Source organism: Scyliorhinus canicula, chromosome 11 (genome assembly GCF_902713615.1).
Source record: "Scyliorhinus canicula chromosome 11, sScyCan1.1, whole genome shotgun sequence".
Classification (NCBI taxonomy): Eukaryota; Metazoa; Chordata; class Chondrichthyes; order Carcharhiniformes; family Scyliorhinidae; genus Scyliorhinus; species Scyliorhinus canicula.
Window position 1 is genome coordinate 38,462,691 of NC_052156.1, and position 21,109 is coordinate 38,483,799.

Below are 21,109 nucleotides of genomic sequence, written 5' to 3' on the forward strand. Positions count from 1 at the left end.
ATTATTTCCAGCATTTTCTGTTCTTCTAAAGATAATAATAATAATATAACAATCGCTTATTGCCACAAGTAGGCTTCAATGAAGTTACTGTGAAAAGCCCCTAGTCGCCACATTCCGGTGCCTGTTCGGGGAGGCTGGTATAGGAATCGAACCCATGCTGCTGGCATTGTTCTATATTACAAGCCAGCGATTTAGCCCGCTGTGCTAATCCAGCCGCAGTTTATGTATATTACAAAACTGAAGTTCTTTTGCTATAGGCAAACAACTCATTGCACACATTAAAAAGAAACAATTTCATACAGGATTTTGCCAACTTTTTTCGTTATTGCAATAAATTAATGCATTATTATTGCCACAAGTAGGCTTACATTACACTACAATGAAGTCACTGTGAAAATCCACAAATTAAATAATATATAAAATTTTACACAATTTGTGGGGAATTTTGTATACGCTGTTTGTTCTTGCTGCTTACAGTATGACCATTTCTTACAGTGTGCTTCACTTGATGGAAGATGCACAATAAGCTGTGACGATGAGGTAAGCATATTTGTTGGTTTTGCTAACCTATACTTGAAATATATGGGCCTAGAAATGATATTATATGCAGATGTGCAGCTCAGCAGTACCATCCTAATGAGCGGAGCAGACCAGTGGCCCTGCCACTTATATCTGCTCCGCATACATTTCATCTGGAACTTCTCAGGCAAGATCCAATTTCTAAGCTGTGGAGTTTCACCACTTTTTTATAAATTGTATTGTTTATGTACTGACCTAGAAAGTATCATGGGCTGAAATTCCCCATATTCTTTCAGTGTCAGGCTCTGACTGAATGCCGGTGAGTAGCTCTTCAGCTGCAAAGCCAAGCTTTTCGACCAGATGTTCTGAAAGGATTTCAGTGGGCGCGGTTTTCGTGATTTCTCTGGCAGGGCCTGATAGAGTCGGCAACGATGGCTCTACAGAGATCAGGACACCATCTTTCAAAGATTAGCACAGAACGTTATCGGCCCCCAACCCATCCCACAGACATGGACGGCCCACCTCACCAGCATCAGACCACCTGACCCCAACCTCAGCAAAAGCAACAGAGCTCTCCTCCTCTCCCCACCCCGACCACATCACATACTTCAACTCCCCCACCCCCCCTCCACCTTCGAAGGATTCAGGGCACTCCTCCCCCCCCCCCCCCTCCAACCACCACCACAACCGCAGTCTTGGGAGCACTGGTCTCCCCACCCCCCCTTTGCCCTTCTTCACCACCTCCGCCCCACCACCACCACCACCAACCATCGCAGTCTCAGGGGCATTCAGGCATCAGCCCTCCCTGAATACATAAAGGGGAACCCATGCCAGTGTCAAACTGGCAGTGCTGACCTGTGCTAGGAGGAAGTGCCAGGGCACTGCCCAGCCATGTCCCTCTCCCCCCTGGGGCTATACATCAGTTCCCCCAGCAGGATCTCCTTGACTGTTCTCCATCTTCACAAACCTGTAAACCTCACTAACGCGATGTCACGTTGGCAAGGTATAAATATTAAGTGAGGGGGAAATCATGGTGCGATGTTGCGGGGGTGGGTGGGGGAGGGTGGGGGGAAGGCTTGTAAATAATATTCAAATGCATTCAAATGTATTACAATGAGATTCTCAGCTTTTATGGCCGGAACCTCATTACATCATCGGCGAGGGACGTGGAAAATCTAGAAACGTGATCTCGCCGGCAAGAATCACATTTCCTGACTCGTGTGATATTTTACACCCACGTCACCGTTATCACTGATGGCTAACGCAGGCACAAATTTGCCCCCATATTTGTAACCATATTTATAAATTACACAATAACTGTTGATATATAGGTGCCTCTTTGCAACAATATAACTGTTTAAATATTTTATATTCCCAGATAATCAACTGCTACCTCATAGATAACAATGGATTTATTTTGGTATCGGAAAATTATGATGAGGTAAGTCTTGACAACAATCTACACCAAGTAAAACTTTGAACCAATTTCATGAATATTACTCTCATGAATTGAGAGCAGGTGAGGGGCTAGGCAAAGCTCAAAGGCACCCGGCATCGCATACAGGGCCTTGGTGAATCCACACCTGAATTATCATGAGCAGTTATGGTGTCCTTATCTGAGGAAGGATGTTCTTACTACAGAGAGAATATAGAGAAGGTTTACCAGGCTGATTCCTGGGATGGTGGGACTGACATTTGAGGAGAGATTGAGCCGGTTAGAATTATATTTGTTGGAGTTCAGAAAAATGAGGGGGGATCCCATAGAAACCTATAAAATCCGAACAGGACTAGACAGGGTAGATGCAGGAAGGATGTTCCCAATGGTGGAGGTGTCCAGAACCAGGGATCATAGTGTTAAGTATCCGGGGTAAACCTTTTAGGACAGATGAGGAGAAATTTCGTCCCAGAGAGTGGTCGACCTGTGGAATCCGCTACCACAGGAAGCTGTTGAGGCCAAAACATTGTATGTTTTCAAGAAGGATTTAGATATAGCTCTGAAGGCTAAAGGGATTTGAGGATATTGGGGAAAGAGGGAATAGGTTACTGAGTTGGATGATCCGCTATGATCGTATTGACGGGCAGAACAGGCTGAAGGGCTGAATGGCCTCCTCCTGTTCCTGTTTCCTACCTTTCTATGTTACCATTATTAGTTTGAGAATAGATTATTTTAAATCTAGGACTTTATTTTGCATCCCGCCAGCCAACTGCTCATGTAGGATGGATAGAGAGAGGCAGTAGGGTTAGCCTTGAACAGCTCCAAATTGTGCAGCATGGATGCAGGCATCCTCATCAGTAACCTGTTAAAATGGCATTAGGGTCCTAAATATGATCTAATTTGCACGTTACTGAGACTGCAGCCCCAGTTGGGCAAGTTTCTTGACCACCTAAAAAAAAAAAGGCCCAGGTAAAATAGCAGTCATGAATTAAACTATTTTGCATGCCAGGCAGGTTAGGTTAGATTTCCCTCATTTGTGTTTATTCAACAGCTAAAAACACTGACATGACTGTCTTTGCAGGTGAAGTTTACTAATCTGTTCATAAAATACAACAGTAAATAATTCACTCTTCTTTAAAAGATGTACCATTGTAATTATCAAGTACCATCGTAATAACCTTGTTATGAGTTCAATGATGTTACGGTAGTTCAAGACAAGTTGTCTTATATTCAAATTCAAGTTAGTTAAAAAACCGAAGTAACAAAAACCAAAATGCTTGTTGCATTTGACAGCAGCTGGATGACTCGGAATAAACTCAGAGTATGCTGAGATTTGCAAATCAGCAAATGTTGGCAATTTCCTTTTTGCGGTTAAAATTGTGGTTTTAATCTATTGTGATTTCTTATGTAATTATAATCTAATGTTGAACTTTCTGTGCACAGACATCTCTCTGAGTGAAATAACCGAGTGTGACAGTCGTTCAGATGTTTCCAATACAAAATTATTAAACAATGTATGCAGTTCACATTCCGAATTAAAATATTTCCAAATGTCTTGTCATTTCAAATCTACGTTGTTAAAATAATGACATTGGTTTAGGCAAGATTCATCCAGCGTTGTATTAACTCTATAATACCATCAACTAATGAGTGTTTTTTATCAAAATCTATGACATGAAGCTGATTGAGTAGCGAAAGAGTGATGAGGAACTTGTAATATCTCCCACCTCATAAAATTAACTCGGCATGTTCTACTTTCATTCGTAGCTCGAGGAGGACAAGTTGATTGCAGAAAGTATTTCGCAATAATATAAAAGCAGTTGAATAGATTTGTCCTGTCATGTCTGCACCTGTCATGTCGGCCACACAAATACAACCTGGGCCTCTGCCAATCCAGCTCCCTCACTTCCGCCACTATCTCCAGCCTCACTCAGTCAGTTCTCCCTCAGGACCCCACCTTCCTCCACCAGGTCAATCAGGAGGCAGCTATTGCAGAAGCCTGAAGCCAGCTGGCTGGGCTGGGGCATTCCCTTTCTTGCTGAGCCCACAAGCAATGCTGCAGTGAAGCCCAATTCTCAAAATGGACTCAGCCCCACCAGTGGGATTACTGAGAGGCCAGTGGTGCACTCTCCTTCAGATTGGGTGAAAATCCACCCCGTTATTTCTCATGCACAATTGTTCCTCGATATCCCCCCTCCCCCCAATGTGTAAGTTTGTTTTCCTCATGTGTAGGGCTCACTTAATCGGTTCTTATTCCTCATATAAAACCAGCCTTGCTGCATTCCCCATCTGCATTTGATTGGGAGGCAGGGCAGGGGGGTGGGATCCAATGTAGGACGTCAGAGGGAGGTAAAACGGGGCCAGAAACAGAAAGCAGCAAGGGGGAAAGTGTAAGGCAGAGAGGCCACAGTCAAAAATCAAAAAGGGCCACAGTACAGGATCCAGTGACTGAGGAGTGTGTGAAAAGGGAGGTGGCCAATGCAGGATTGAGGGTATTGGACCTAACCGCGCAGTATACGGAACAAAGTCAATGAGCTTGTTGCGCACATTGAAATTGGCCGGTACGATGTTGTGGGCATCACAGAGACGTGGCTGCAAGGGGATCAGGGTTGGGATCTACATATCTAAGGATATGTGTCCTATCGAAAGGACAGGCAGATGGGTAAAGGGGGCGGGGTTGCATTGTTAGTAAGGAATGAAGTTAAATCGATAGCAAGGAGCGATATAGGATCAGAAGGCATAGAATCTCTGTGGGTAGAGTTGAAGAATCGCAAAGATAAAAAGACCCTGATGTGAGTTATGTACAGGCTCCCTTGCAGTAGTCAGGATGTGGGGCAGAAAATAAATCAGGAGATAGAAAAGGCATGTAAAAAAGGCAATACTACAATAATCATGGGGGACTTCAATATGCAGGTGGACTGGAAAAATCAGGTTGGTAGTGGATCCCAAGAAAAGGAATTTGTGGAATGTCTAAGAGATTTTTTTTGGAGCAGCTTGTGACAAAACTGGGTAGAGTCGAGGAATCGCAAAGGTAAAAAGACCCTGATGGGAGTTGTACAGGCCCTCTAGCAGTAGTCAGGATGTGGGGCAGAAAATAAATCAGGAGATAGAAAAAGCATGCAAAAAAGGCAATATTACAATAATCATGGGGGACTTCAATATGCAGGTGGACTGGGAAAATCAGGTTGGTAGCGGATCCCAAGGAATGGAATTTGTGGAATGACTAAGAGATGTTTTTTTGGAGCAGCTTGTGACAGAGCCTACTAGAGAACAGGCAATTGTGGATTTGGTGATGTGTAATGAGGCAGATTTGATTAAGGAACTTAAGGTGAAGGAACCCTTAGGGAGCAGTGACCACAAATGATAGAATTGACCCTGCAGTTTGAGAGGGAGAAGCTGCAATCAGATGTAACGGTATTACAATTAAATAAGGGCAATACAAAGACATGAGGGAGGATCTGGCCAGAGTTGATTGGAGAAGGAGCCTAGCAGGGAAGACAGAAGAACAGCAATGGCAGGGGTTTTGGGGGATTATTAGGGAGGCACAACAGAAATTCACCCCAAGGAGGAGGAAACATGCTAAGGGGAGGACAAGGCATCCATGGCTGACAAGAGATGTCAAGGACAGCATAAAGGCTAAGGAAAAAGCATACAAAGTGGCGAGGATTAGTGGGAAACCAGGGGATTGGGAAGCCTTTAAAAGCAAGCAGAGGACAACTAAAAAAGCAATAAGGGGGGAGAAGAGGAAGTATGAGTGCAAGCTAGCTAGTAATATAAAGGAAGATAGAAAGAGATTTTTTCCCAATATATAAAAGGTAAGAGAGAGGCAAAAATAGACATTGGACCACTAGAAAATGTGGTTGAGAAGTAATAATAGGAAACAAAGAAAGGGCAGACAAACTGAATAGTTACTTTGCATCAGTCTTCACGGTGGAAGACGTCAGTGGGATGCCAGAGCTCCGGGAGAACCAGGGGGCAGAGGTGAGTGCAGTGAAACTAAGGAAAAGGTTCTGGGGAACCTAAGAAAGGTCTGAAGGTGGATAAGTTGCCTGGACCGGGTGGACTACACCCCAGGGTCCTAAAAGAGATAGCTGAGGAGATTATGGCGGCATTAGTGATGATCTTTCAGGAATCACTGGAGGCGGGAAGGGTCCCAGAGGACTGGAAGGTGGCTAATGTAACACCACTGTTTAAGAAGGGAGGGAGGCAGAAGATGGGAAACTATAGGCCTGTTAGCCTGACTTCGGTCATTGGTAAGATTTTAGAGTCTGTTATTAAAGATGAGATCGCGAAGCACTTGGAAGTGCATGGTAAAATAGGATTGAGTCAGCACAGCTTTGTCAAAGGGGGGTAATGTCTGACAAATCTGTTAGAGTTCTTTGAGGAGGTAACAAGCAAGTTAGACAAAGGAGAATCAGTGGATGTGATTTATTTAGATTTCCAGAAGGCCTTTGACAAGGTGCCGCATAGGAGACTGTTAAATATGTTAAAAGCCCATGGTGTTAAGGGTAAGATCCTGGCATGGATAGAGGATTGGCAGACTGGCAGAAAGCAAAGAGTGGGGATAAAGGGGTCTTTTCCAGGATGGCAGCCGGTGATTAGTGGTGTGCCTCAGGGGCCTGTGCTGGGACCACAACTTTTTACAATATAAATCAATGATCTGGAAAAGGAACTGAAGGCACTGTTGCTAAGTTTGCAGATGATACAAAGATCTGTAGAGGGACAGGTAGTATTGAGGAAGCAAGGGGGCTGCAGAAGGATTTAGACAAGCTCGGAGAGTGGGCAATGAAGTGGCAAATGAAATACAATGTGGAAAAATGTGAGGTTATGCACTTTGGAAAAAGGAATCTAGGCATAGACTATTTTCTAAATGGGGAAATGCTTCGGAAAGCAGAAGCACAAAGGGACTTGGGAGTCCTTGTTCATGATTCTCTTAAGGTTAATGTGTAGGTTCAGTCGGCAGTTAAGCAAACAAATGCAATGTCAGCATTCATGTCAAGAGGGCTAGAATACAAGACCAAGGATGTACTTCTGAGGCTATATAAGGCTCTGGTCAGACCCCATTTGGGGTATTGTGAGCAGTGTTGGGCCCCATAGCAAAGGAAGGATCTGCTGGCCTTGGAAGGGGTCCAGAGGAGGTTCACGAGAATGATACCTGGAATGAAGAACTTGTCGCATGAGGAACGTTTGAGGACTCTGGGTCTGTACTCGTTGGAGTTTCGAAGGATGAGAGGGGATCTTATTGAAACGTACAAGTTACTGTGAGGCCTGGATAGAGTGAACATGGAGAGGATGTTTCCACTTGTATGAAAAACTAGAACCAGAGGACACCATCTCAGATTAAAGGGATGATCCTTTAAAACAGAGATGAGGAGGAATTCTTTTAGCCAGAGGGTGGTGAATCTGTGGAACTCTTTGCTGCAGAAGGCCAATTCACTGAGTGTCTTTAAGACAGGGATAGATAGGTTCTTGATTAATAAGGGGATCAGGGGTTATGGAGAGAAGGCAGGAGAATGGGGATGAGAAAATATCAACCATTATTGAATGGCAGAGCAGACTCGATGGGCCATGTGGCCTAATTCTGCTCCTTATGGTCTTATTCCCCAGCTCCCTCACTTTATTTGCTAATCTGGCCTTAACCATGTGCCCCTGGACTCCACCATTCACATTCTTTTTAAAGTGCAAATAATGCCTATTGTTTTGAGAGGGGAAGTAGACTTTTCAGAACATCACAAGGCATTTTGCAGCCAAAATTAACTTTTTCAGCAACATCATCACTGTTGTTACTTGGGAACCACAGCACACAATTTTGCATGGTAAGACTCCACATGCATTGATGGGATAATGACCGTATAATCTGCTTTAGTGATGTGGTGGCTCGAGACATACACTGGAGGCTTCCAGTAGTTAACAAAGAGACTTAAGCCCAGGGCAGTTATGGACCAGGCACAGAACACAATATAAGATGTCTTAACACTTCAGCTCCGGGGTGCACACTGCCCGCGGTCCTGCTCCAAGGGCCCCGCACAAACTCCCTATTGGCCGGGGTTCAGCTGCTCCCGCCCAATTGGCCACAAGCTGATCACGTGGCTCGTCAAGCCCGCCCCTTTAAAGGGGATATGCTACCACAAATGAGGTTGGTTGAAGATTGAACATTGGCCAGAGTACTGTGTGTACTATCCAGCCATTAAATAATCATTCCCTCTGCTTTGTTGATCATGGTCTTTCTCTTCTTCACCTCTCAGTTTCTGACCAGCCCCCTCCTCAAGCCCAAATATCTTCACTTCTGCCCACCCTCATGTGGTCTGTACCCACCCAACCGGCTACCACAATGGCCAATTCTAGCACGACCAATCTTTTTGATTATCAAGGGTCCTGAAGGGCGAGTGGCTTCACCATCACTCGCCCCTCCCACACCCCTCACACCAACCATGCATACCAACTAGGCTGTCAATTTCGATCATTTTCCATACAGAAAACAAGAATGATTTTCAGCCCGCATTGACAAGTCAGTTGTGTCTCAGCATTGCAACGCAGTGAGTGGGCCACTGATTGGTGTCCAGTGGTTAACCTTTTGGAATCCTAGCCCCCAAGCATTCAACTCCAAGGCTAATACTCACATTTTCATAAGAGAAGGGTGACATAGATGTTGCCCCCAGTGCAAGGCATCATGGTGAAGGCGCTCATCAGTCATCTGTTCAGAACAGGATGGATGGCAGCGTCTCGTTCCCCCGTGAGGTTAGAATGCAGGTCCATTAATTGCAGTGAACAGCTCTCACTCCTCACGCTTGGGGCCGGCTGAGGCTCTCGAGTCAAAGTGCTTCATTCAGGTGGATTTCAGAGGGGAAACTGGAGGGAATTAGCTATCATGTGATAGGGGAGGGAGTGAGGCTGATTGAAAAGGCGCTCACATAGGATGGATGTGCCAGATCCTGAAAGTACTGAGGGTCAGGGCTTTGTCAGGGCTCCTCATCACTCACTTTCAGGCTCTCTTCCTTTCAGTGTTTAACTCGAGAGAATAATGGAGCCAAATGTGCTAACAGTTCTTTTGATTGCTATCGTACAGTAACAGTGACATTGACATGCCGCTGCATGCGGCCAGGACAAGCGCCCTGCAGAGGAAGGGCTGGCTGGGCACACTTATTTTCCAGGAGCAAGGCCACAGATGCCAATGCCTCGGAGGAGACACTACCAGCCACGGGTCTATTGTTATAGCACCTTCTAACTCCAGATGTCAGTGGTACTAGAGAAGACTGTCTGTCCTGGTGGATTGTACAACCTGTACCAAGTGTTGGCATGCACCATTGGGCTGGGATGTCACCCATTGGCTGTGGCTCTGAGAATTATTTTTGCTCTGAACTTCTATGCCAGCAGCTATTTTCAAAGCTGCACGGGTGACCTGTGTGGCATCTCCCCATCAGCAGTACACAAGTGCATAACAGAGGTCACAAATGCAATATTTGCAAGGGGCCACCATGTACATTAACTTGGACCAGGAGCAGGCGAGCCAAAATAGAGGCCATGCCCCAGGCACAGGGTGCTATCGACTACACCCACATGGCTTTGTGCTCCCCATGGCGAAATGGGGTGCCATTTTTGAATGCCAATGTATACCATTCCCTCAATGTTCAGATCGTCTGTGGCCACGCGACGCACATTTCCCAGGGGGCGTCTATGATAGTTATATCCAGGAATGCTTGCAAATCCCAGCCATTTTTGAGGGAGAGCAGTAGCTGAAGGGGTGTCTCCTCAGAGGCAAAAGCTACCTACTAAGAGAGTGGCTGCTAACGCCAGTGCGGAGACCACAAACACCCGCTGAGACTCATTACAATGTTTGCACTGGTGGAGAAGGCGATTGGACTGCTCAAGATGTGGTTCCGGTGCCTGGAGCCATCGCAGGGGAGCCCTCCAATACGGCCCCAGAAGGAGTCATGCATCAAAGTAGTGTGTTGCACTCTGCACAACCTGGCATTGCAATGGGATGAGCAGCTGGATGAGGAGGAAATGGTGGAGTACCTTATCTCTTCAGATGAGGAGGATATCAAGGAAGGCAGGGAGGGATAGCCCACAGAAGAAGGACTTTAGGCGAAGGCCAAGGCCCACGTGGGATGCCGGGCCATGGACGCCCTCATAGCCTGTGAGTTTGGGGATGGGCAGGACTGGAGTGTGAAGACCTCTCACCATGGGGTCTGTTAGAGTCTAGTTTTATTCATATAGGGGCTAATTGAATGCATATCGCTAATAAGCAAAAATATTAAAAGTTTATTGACTGTGGGAACTCAGTTAGTGTCCAATATAATAAATTAACTGTTTTATTCCAGTGTATTCAGCACTGAGAACGTATTTTTCTCTAATCAGTTCCAGCAAGGTTTCTGCCAAGCTGTAGAACATGGCAGGTGTGAGAAAACAAATACAATATTTTTCCTAAGACTGCGCATGTAGTCGCTAAGCTAGTTTTGATGGGCACCAGTTAAGCTTAAATAATGTCCAAGGTTTGATTAATAAATCATCCCCTAAGTCACAGACATTCATTTGAACAAACCAGGAGATCTCAGCTGAGAATTAGAAGCCAATGAAAGTAAATGAGGGGTTAAACCAGAAATAAGAATTCCCTTAAAAGTAAGACCTCGACTTTATTCCTGACTTCTTGAAGCATCTATCTGTTTGTTTGTGTTCAAGTTATTTCCTTTTGTGCTTTATGCTTTTTGCCATGTATTAACTTGTTGTGTATTGTTTGATAAAGTTTTTATTCAGTTCTTGTTCAAGTATATTCAAGTGAGTAATTAGCAATAATAAAGTTGTATATTTGACACCTCCCACCAACTGGACTACCGATTCTTATTAGAAGATAAAATAAGAGTCCCAGCAGGGTCTTCCATCCTCTGTGGTGCCTGCAGGAGAGTCATCGTGATGCGGGCAACATTCATCGGCAGGGTGCTAAAGTGATTGGCCAGAGAGTGCAGGAGAGTGATAATGGCTTGCAGTGAGGACAGAGCGATGCTCCTCTTATCCGTGGAGAAATGTCTGACTCTTGCCTGGGAGAGAGCTGAGTGTGACCTGCCACTGAACGGGGTGATCTCAAGGCCCAGAGAGGCTGAATGACGGAGCTCGGCTGCTAATGTCTCCTCCGAGGTCGGTGGCCCCGCTGTGCTTCTCAACCTACTGATGAGGTGGACAGACTCACACTTTCTCAGCTGATGCCATCCTCATTACTAGATGTTGTTGGTAGACATGAGAGGACGAGATGTTTCTGTGAGGGAGGGTGAACCTTCCATGGATGAGTGGCTAGGGGGTGACGGGGGGGGGGGGGGGGGGGGGGGTCCCCGTCAGCAGTGTGGGAGGTGGGAGAGACATAGCACTACCATTCTCATGTTGTTAGGGAACACAGCAGTAAGATTGCACGGGGGTTTGTGGAGCATAACACCATGACATGAGAGTATTATGAGTTTCATTTTAGGTGTGCAAAGTGATTTTTAATACAAGCAAGTTATTATCATCATGGTGACTTATCCTGAGGATACACCAAGATATACCTTTCTGTATCCTCAGGATCAACAGTTGAGGTTGAGGCGGTCTGCTGACTTCCGCACCCTGTTGCCTGAGATGACATTGGAGTTCATCCCCTAGAGGGCCTGGACCTTGAGGGTGGCAGCCTGATTTCGGGCTGATGGGTACTGCAGCGCTGCCCTCCTCGGTGTGTGGGACTAGACGTGTGTCATTCACAGGGAGGGGGGTGCAGGTGAGGGGATGGGTTGGACATGCCCAGGGTCTCCTGGGTGGAAGACCCCGGGCTGCACATCTGTCGATCCTCTGCCCTTTGGGTGCCTGGGAATCCCTGTGCTCCTCCATGGGAAGGAGGTGCAGCTGGAGTGAGATCCAGAAGCCCTGCCATCCTCTGGCGCAAACACTAATGGATTCACACAAGTCCTTGCACCATGCAGTTGAAGCCCTGTACTATGTAGTTCATGCTCTCAGCCATAGAGGTCATGAGATCATCTATGAAGCGGACATCCCCCACCATTCAAATGCACATCTTGCACCAAGTTCTAAACTGCGGACACCACCCTCACAGCGTTGACCCTGTTGCATAGGATTGACGGCACTATCTCCTCAGACAGAAGGCGATGGGACTCATCCAGTCGCCCATGCAACCCAAGGAGGGATACAGTCATGCCTTTGTAGCTCCAGCAACTCTGGGCCGAGCATACCCAGGAGTGCATCATTGGCCTGTGGTTCAGCAGAGTCCTGGGCTCTGACATTCTTCCGGGTGCTGGATCCCTGGGACTTACCTGCCTCTTTCTGCTGTGGTCAAACCGCCATGAGAGTGGCGTGGAACACGTGGGACAAAATACGTGAATAAGCAGCAACATTTCCCACGGGTACCCTCTGGCAATGTTTACAGATATCTAGGAGTTAAGATGCCCCTTTTTCTCAGCAGAAAGCACTTAACTTCTTTTGATGTGGTCATGAGATGTTAATCATAGTTTGATGTTTATAAACATTGCTGTTAGTTTCACAGCAGGCTTCTTGCGATCCATTCAAGCGTGAAGCAAAATTACATTAAATGATCTAGACATCTGGCTATCTGGAAGCTGTCAATCACAGCCCAGTAAAAGCTATTTCTCTTTGAAGTGAATAGAAACAATGGGCGCGATTCTCCGCAAGTGCGGAGAGTCGTGAAGGCTGCTGTGAAACTGGCCGTGTTTCACCACAGCCTCCGCGCCCCCTCCCGGGACCCGATTCTGCTCCCCGGTCGGGGCTAGCAGCGGGGCCCTGTGAACCTCGGCATCGCAGGCTTAGCGAACTTCGCTAAGCCCGCGCGCCAAGGTTAACGGCAGCTGACGCAAACGATGACGTCAGCCGCGCATGCGCGGATTGGACGGCTCCAATCCGCGCATGCGCGGATTACGTCATCACGCATATGCGTGAAACCCGCGCATGCGCGGGCTGTTATGTCCCTCAGCCGCCCCGCGGACTGATCCAGTGGGGCGGTGGAGGAACAAAGAGTGCGTGGGATTTGGACCCGCTGCCCATGATCGGTGCCCACCGATCGCGGGCCCATGCCACCCTACCACGGCCATGCCAATCGGTGGCATGGTTCTTCAGAACGGCACTTTGCGACCGTTTTCACGAACTGTGAGAGCAGGTGTGTTGGAGTTCGTGAAAATGGCCGTAAAGGCCTGGGAAATCGGCCCATCGGCTAGGGGAGAATCGCTGCTCGCCGTAAAAAACGGCGAGCAGCGATTCATGTCATGGGGCGGCCGTGGGGGGGGGGGGGGGAGAATAGCGGGAGGTCGGGAAAAATGTCGGGAAGGCCCTCCCGCTATTTTCTGACCCGTCGTGGGGGGCGGAGAATCGCGCCCAATATAGATCAAAGGATCTGAGGGGATTTAAAGCCTTGTGCTGTGGTTTTGGCTTTCTATGAGATTACAGCTGCTGCCTTCTTGATATTGGCCTGAGGCAGCAGTTGTAAGGGACGGGTGACTGAAAAAGCAGTGACTGTTTTTGGCTGGATTGTTCTTTAGCTTCAAGGCAACGGTGCCTGTTATGGGGGATCTCTGATACTGGGGAGGCTCTCTGATATGGGGGGTCTATTAGTGACCCAATGGCGGTATTAGTGATGGAATCCCTTGCGATCCCCCCCATGCATAAATTTTCATGGCAAGGGGCAGTGTATCGCTCCTGGGCGCCGCTCCGAGCGGCAACGCAAACCAGCGGCGAGTCAGCTCTGGAGGGAAAATATAGGGCAGGGTTTTCTGTTGGCTGACGCCAAAATCACAAAACACGATTGGGCGGAGAATAGGTTCCGACGGCAAAATCGTGGCGGGCGCCGATTTGACGCCAAATCGCAATTCACCGTCACCTTGACAGCGGCATCAATGTGGTCCAGAATGCATGTACAGTAAACACCGTTAGCATGTCATTAGCGGGCCCAACCCAGTATTCTCCAAAGGGCCATGGGTCATGTTGATGTCCCCCCCCTCCCCAGACCACCGTCCTAGGTGCCCTCTGGCCCCAGCCGACCCATCAGCTGTATGGGTACGCTCCAGCACAACCAGTGTCATCTTGTTGACTGGGATGAGTGTGTGTGGGCAGTGTAATGTGTATATGCAGCTGCAGCTTGTCAATCACGAGTGTCAATCACGGACCCAGTGAATCCCGCACCGTTTTACATTGGAATCGACTGTTAACGTGGCGCCGATGCTAGCCCCTCCACAGTCACTAAATCGATCCAGGTTCGGCGCCGGTTTTGCTGTCGTGGAAGTCCACGAATCCTACGTCGCCGTCAATACTTAGTCTCAGAAACGGAGAATCCCACCCAGAGTCTCTCAAACAGAACATCCTGTCCTCGATTTAATCACACATGGAATTTGTTCCACATGAAAATGCAGATTTTTGAACCCAATGTTAAAACGTCTTTTTAATTCAATCCTCCTGTTGGTCCTTTTCTGGAAACACTCCTGAAAATTGAAGAATAAATTTTTAAATAAACAATTGCATTAAATACAGAAAGGTCAAAATCTTTGACATTAAACATTTCTTCAACACCCGCCCCCTCATCGACAATCCCAAATAAAATTCAAAACAGAAAAGGAACTTTGACCATTTAGAAATTGACGGTCAAGCTTCCAGTTGAATACAAAGGAGACAAAATTGGTATTTTTCCTTCCATGTTAGAAGGGAGATGTTGCTCTTTATGCAAATATCTCTTCTGAAGTGCAAATCCATCTGTTTCCCATTTCCAACAAACCAACAAACATTGTGCCTTGATTTGGAGATTGCATAATCAGATTTCCTAATGAAACGCTATCCTGTAAACAGGCTTCATATTTAATGAAGAAAAGAGCACTTCAAATAAAACCAAAACTCTCTTTGTTTTTATATCAGTATTCATTGGACTTTTTTGGCTAATTTTCACTGTTGTGTGCTTGTTTTGTCATGATGCAGAAACATATTCAATATAAATTGTATTGATTATAATCCTGTTATTGCATTTTAATCGAATTACAGTGTATGGGAGACTGCTCCGCATAGCTCAGCTTCAGTTTATGTAGTTCATAGGACTGAATGGCTGAATTAAGTTTAATTATTGGCACAATGTGGAACAAACTCAACATGATGATTAGACAATCTGATCAGTGGCTCAGCTCATCAAAGAACTTGGTTTCCACTGGCCATATGTTTAATTCCACACTCAGAGAATGGAAATTGTTACGGGAAATAGCCAACTCCTTGAATTCACGTTGCTCTTCATATTTTACATTCAACAAAAGTATGGATTAAAATCATTAAGTAAAATTGTTGTAACCCTCACAAGAGTCATGGGGTGTGGACTGTCAGTTCCCCCGTGACCTCGGATGAATACGAGCTTCCATGTTAAGGGGACATGGCTCGGGCAGCATGGTGGCGTAGTGGTTAGCACTGCTGTCTCATTGCGCTAAGGTCCCAGGGTCGATCCCCACCCTGGGTCACTGTCCGTGTGGAATTTTCACATTCTCCCCGTGTCTGCGTGGGTTTCGCCCCCACAATCCAAAGATGTGCAGGCTAGGTGGATTGGCCATGCTAAATTGCCCCTTGATTGGAAAAAATGAATTGGGTACTCAAAATTTATTTTTAAAAAGGTGGCAGTTCTTTCCTTTAACAAGGGAAGCCAACCACAAAAAAAACCCGCCCCTGATGCGGGTCAGCATGGGAGACCTTCGGGTAGTGGAGTTGTTTATCGTAGATTATTGTGTAATTAAAACATTTCTTGCTTTCATCATTGCTTCCTTGTGGTTCCCTCTGCCTGGCGCTAACACGACGAGGATAAATTGGAGTTGCCAACGGAGCCATCTTCTCTGTACTCAGCCCACTTTACACAGGCCTCAGGAGGCCGCCTTACCGGTGACAGACATGCCACAAATAGGAAAGTTGGAGGCTCTCAATGTAGGTACCTGAAGACTGGTCACAATGTGTGGAGAGAAAGCAATATTTTGTTTGCACCAACGCCATCATTGGGGATGAGCGCCAGACGGTCATCTTCCTCTTGGATTGCGGGGCTGCCACGTGTAGCATGATCAAGAGCCTGACGTACCCTGAAGCATCAGACACACGGTGATTCGTGGACTTTGTTTTGATTTGATTTATTATTGTCACACGTATTAGCATACAGTGAAAATATTTTTTCTTGCATGCTATACAGTCAACGCATACTGTACATAGGGAAGGAAGGAGAGGGTACAGAATATAATATTAAAGTCATAGCTAGGATGTGGAGAAATGATCAACTTAATACGAGGTAGGTCCATTCAAAACTCTGATGGCAGCAGGGAAGAAGTTGTTTTTTTTGAACAAAGTATATTTATCGTTATGTACATAAAATATACATAGAAGAGAAGGGAACAGGCACAAAAAACAAAACAAACAACAACAAAAAAAAAGTTAGAATAAAATAACTGGTAGGGCATTATGTGCTAGCTCAACAACAGCAGCTCTGTACAATTGGCAATATTGTTTTTAGCACATACGTTGGCATCTGTTTGTGGGGGAGTGGGGGGGAAACTGGCGGGTACATATACATTTGGGCGTCGGGGAAACAAATACAGAACAATTACAGAGGGCAATACGCGAATGGATCTGGTGTTGGTGTTGCTGCTTGCTTCTCCCGGACAGTTTTCGCTGCCGTTGTCTCTCGCGATCACCTCCACTTCAGCCGTTTGTCCCGTCTTTCGCCCGGATTTTCCTTGTTCTCTGCTCCTGTAGATGCCAAGTTTGTTATTGTTTCCCATGCCCTCCTTCCGGCTGTCGTTCCCTTGCCTCCCGAAGAAGCTGTTCTTGTGTCGGTTGATATGTGACCTCAAACTTTGGTATCTATTTCTGACAGAAGAAGGTGGAAGAGAGTATGTCCGGGTTGCGTGGGTCCTTAATTTTGCTGATTGCCAATCCGAGGCAGCGGGAATTGTAGACAGATTTAATTGATGGGAGGCTGGTTTGCGTGATGGACTGGGCTACATTCACAACTTTTTATAATTTCCTGTGGTCTTTGGCAGAGCAGGAACCATACCAAGCTGTGATAAAACAAGAAAGAAAGCTTTCTATGGTGCATCTGTAAAAGTTGGTGAGAGTCGGAGCTGACATGCCAAATTTCCTTAGTCTTCTGAGAATGTAAAGTCGTTGGGCTTTCTTAACTATAGTCTCAGCATGGGGGGACCAGGACAGGTTGTTGGTAATCTGGACACCTAAAAACTTGAAGCTCTCAACCCTTTCTACTTCGTTCCCATTGATGTAGACAGGGGCATGTTCTCCTCTACGCTTCCTGAAGTCGCTTCCTGATGGTCACATTGGTGGGTGAACATTTCAACCCCAGGTCGCCCATTATCATTTGGCATTTCCGTTTCCATACCGCCACCCAGGCTCAGAGAGAGTCCGTGAATTTTTGGCCCAGCTATGGAAGCTTGTAGAGTTCTGCGAATACGAGACATCACTGTCTGAAATGTTGTGAGACAGGCTGGTGTGCGCTATCCACCATGCGGCAACTCAGAGAGAACTATTAGTCGAACCACAGCTGGACCTGAAGAGGACAATGGAAAATAGCTCTGACCCACAAGGGTGCGGAGCATGGCAGGCAGGGGTTACAGGGCATGAAGGTCCTCAGCCTCAGGCATTCAACTGCCCGCAGATCAACGCCTTCTCGGTCAATTAGTTGCAACCCCCGACCCTCAGCGTGCAACCTCTGAGGGCTGATACAAAGTTCAGAAGGGCCAGGATGCTAAACAGGCGTATTCCCCCCACCCGGAAGACCCAGACAACTGAGATGGGAACACATATGGCTGGTAGGATCGTGGTGAGAGACAGCCGAGAGATGGCTTGCCCTCCCGCCGCCTCGCCAAGTATGGCTGCCCTCCCCAGGCTCAGACATTTCTTGTGGCCGAGATTGCTGATGACTGCCAACAGCTGAATTGCATTACTGCACCGAGGTTAGCACCAGTACGAATCACGCTCCACATAAATGACCACCTGATCTTGATGGAGTTGGATACAGGAGCTGCTGTCTCTGTTGTCAGCCGTTGTAATTTCAACCAGATTCAGTCAGGAATCCAAGTCTTACTTTGCAGGACACGGACACTCGATTAGCCACCTATACCAGAGAGCCGTTGGCAAATCCCGGAACCTCGGTGGTTCCCGTCGAGTACGGACAGCAATCCGCCTGTTTTAGTTGTGGTGCGAGGCGGTGCCCCTAGCTTACTGTGCCAAGATTGGCTGAAACGTGTCCGTCTCAACTGGCAGTCGATTTGCCAAATGGGCCTGATGGCATACTGGCGAAATTCCACAAGGTGTTCCAGCAGAGTTTGGGCACCATCTGGGGGCCACGGCAAAAAATCAGCGTAGACCCATCAGCGCAACCGTGTTATTTCCGGACCCACCCGGTTCCATATGTACTACAGCCAAAGGTGGACGCTGAGCTCGATCGCCTGGACAGTTTGGGCATCATCCGTCCCATACAGTTCACGGATTGGGCCATGCCGGTCGTACCTGTGCTAAGCCCGATGGGACCGTACACCTTTGCAGGAATTGCAAGATGATGGTCAATCAAGTTTGCAGGTTGGACCGTTACCCAGTACCATGAATGGGGGACCTTTACACAAAACTCATTCCTTCACGAAGCTCGACATGAGCCACCCGTACGTTCAGTTCAATTTGGACCCAGAGTCCAGGAAATATGTGACAGTAAATACGCAGCAGGATTTGTATGCATATACCAGATTGCCTTTTGGGGTATCATCAGCCTGCGCGATATTCCGGCTGGTAATGGAAAACATACTGCGGGGCTAAGCGTGTGCTGTGGTCTACCTTGACGATGTGCTCCCCATTTCTCGGCCACAGGTGTTAGACTCCACATGGAGAAGTGCAGATGCCACACTCGGGGGTGACGTACCTCGGTTACCCCGTAGACCAAAGCGGCCTTCATGTGGTCGGAGACAATTCAGCAGTCCCCCGTTCCGGAAGGCACCATGGAACTCTGTTCATTTCTTGGACTCATAAATTATTAGAAGTTAATCCTGAACCTCGCGACCTTGTTGGCCCCCCTGCACTGTTTGCTGAAGAAGGGCCACACATGGACATGGGGTTGGCAGCAGCAGGCTGCCTTTACTGAGGTAAAGAAACAGCTCTCATCTTCATGACTGTTTACGCACTTCGATCCCGCCAAACCGCTGATAGTCACCTGTTAAGCCTCGCCTTACGGCGTTGAACAGTTTTGGTTCACTGAATGGACGATGACACGGAATGGTTTTTGCCTCTCAGACTCATGCCATGGCCGAGCGAAATGATGCCCAAACTGAGAAGAAGGGTTTGGCCATTGTGTCTGCGGTTAAAAAGTTCCATCAATACGTTTAAGGGCATGTTTTCATGGAATTGACGGATCACAAACCCTTGCTGGGGTGGTTCAAAGAGGACAGAACAGACTCTCCCATCGCGTCTGCACAGATCCAGCAATGGGCTTTGCTGTTGGTGGCTCATGAGTATGTGTAAGTACAATGCCCCGGGACGAAGATCTCTCATGCCGGCGCTCTGAGTCGGCTTCCCCTGCTGACTAGGCCGCCAGTGCCCACTTGCGCCGACGAGGCCATTGCGACTTTACATTTTATGGACATGTCACCCGTCACAACATCCCAAATTCGTGCTTCGACCCAGACGGACCCCCAGCTAGCCCACATCCGGCAGGTCATTTTGTATAGGGCACAACACCGAACTGAAAGCCTTCATGACGAAGATTGCAGAACTCAGTACAGAAGACGGTATCCTTCTATAGAGTACACGTGTTGTGCTCACAACGAAGGCTCACGCTCCCATTTTGCGGGATCTCCATAACGGTCAATAATATGAAAATGCTGGCCCATGTATGGTGGACAGGCATCGACACTGATAGCGAGAAGCTCGCCCAGCATTGCAGACTGGGCCAGGAACACCGTACGCTTCTGCCAGCGGCACCTGTCCTCCTTTGGGAATGGCCAGGGCGACCTTGGTCTCAACTTCGCATTGATTTTGCCAGCCCTTCCCAGGGATCAATGTTCCTGATCCTGGTCGGTGCCCACTCAAAATGCATTGATGTTCACTAAATGCTTTCAACGCCCTCTGATGCCACGATCGAATGGCTCCGACAGACGTTTACCACGCACAGCATACCGGAGGTCCTCATCTCGGACAACGGGGCGGCACTCACCAGCACAGAATTTCAGACCTTTTTATAGACGAACGGGATTCACCATGTCCGCCCCACACCGTACCGCCCGGCATCAAACGGGTTGGCAGAGCGGACGGGACACTCATGCAGTGGATACAGAAACGGGCTGCAGGTTCCCTCGAGATGCATCTGGCCTGTTTTCTCTTCTGTTACAGAACTATGCGTATGGTGGACAGGCATCGACACCGCTGGGAGTGGCGCCATCAGAGGTGCACATGGAGTGGGCCCATGCAGCCGCCTGAGCCTTGTGTTGCTGGAAGTGGTAGGAAGGTCCGCAGCGGGCAGGAAAGGGCCGGTGTCATACATGATGTAGGCGCAAGGTGGTGAATTGAATTGGCACAAGGATCACCTCTGCAGCTGCACTCTGGCATTGGCCGACCTTCGCTCGGATGAACCGGCACCATTGTTGTCATCTTCACCGCCAATGGCCCTGGAGCCGCCACCATGGGTCCAAGAACCCCAGGACACTGAGATGTTAAATGCAGAGGACTCAGGTTCTGAGGCAATGGAGACCGAGATCCAGGTGCAAAGAGGTGAGATCTCCAACACAGGGTTTACAGGCAGAGGATCGTCTCTCTCACCATGCCTGACCAACGGTGCCTTAGGAAGTTCAGGAACCCATGGCAGGTCGATGCTGCCACCAGAAGCCTTCTAGAACAAGACGTCCTTTCCAGTGGAGCAAGTGCAGATGAATTGTCAATTGCCACAACACTGGAAAGCCTTCTCCCATGGGTCTCTGCCTCTCACCAAGTTGTGTGCTGCCTCCTGCAAGGAGAGAAAGCATAGAGGTGTGTGAGTGGTGATAATAACTTGTGTGGCGAGGATGAAAGGACATCATTTGTGATGGTTGACTGTGAGAGGTGGGTGCAAGAGGACAATAGGCTGAGAATGAGTGTTAAGTGTTGGCTGCTTAGATGGGGATATGAGCAAAG

At 47.6% G+C, this 21,109-nt stretch overlaps 1 protein-coding gene across 5 annotated transcripts in view; it reads left to right on the top strand.

Moving 5' to 3' along the window:
* Positions 1–21,109, top strand: part of cacna2d3a (calcium channel, voltage-dependent, alpha 2/delta subunit 3a) — a 1,093,156-nt gene that overhangs the window by 903,561 nt on the left and 168,486 nt on the right. For all 5 annotated transcript variants that reach the window (XM_038812776.1, XM_038812778.1, XM_038812775.1 and 2 more), the window contains 2 exons: positions 496–540; positions 1,898–1,960. In XM_038812776.1, coding sequence (XP_038668704.1) covers positions 496–540; positions 1,898–1,960 — 108 coding nt within the window. The remainder of the gene's footprint in view (positions 1–495; positions 541–1,897; positions 1,961–21,109) is intronic.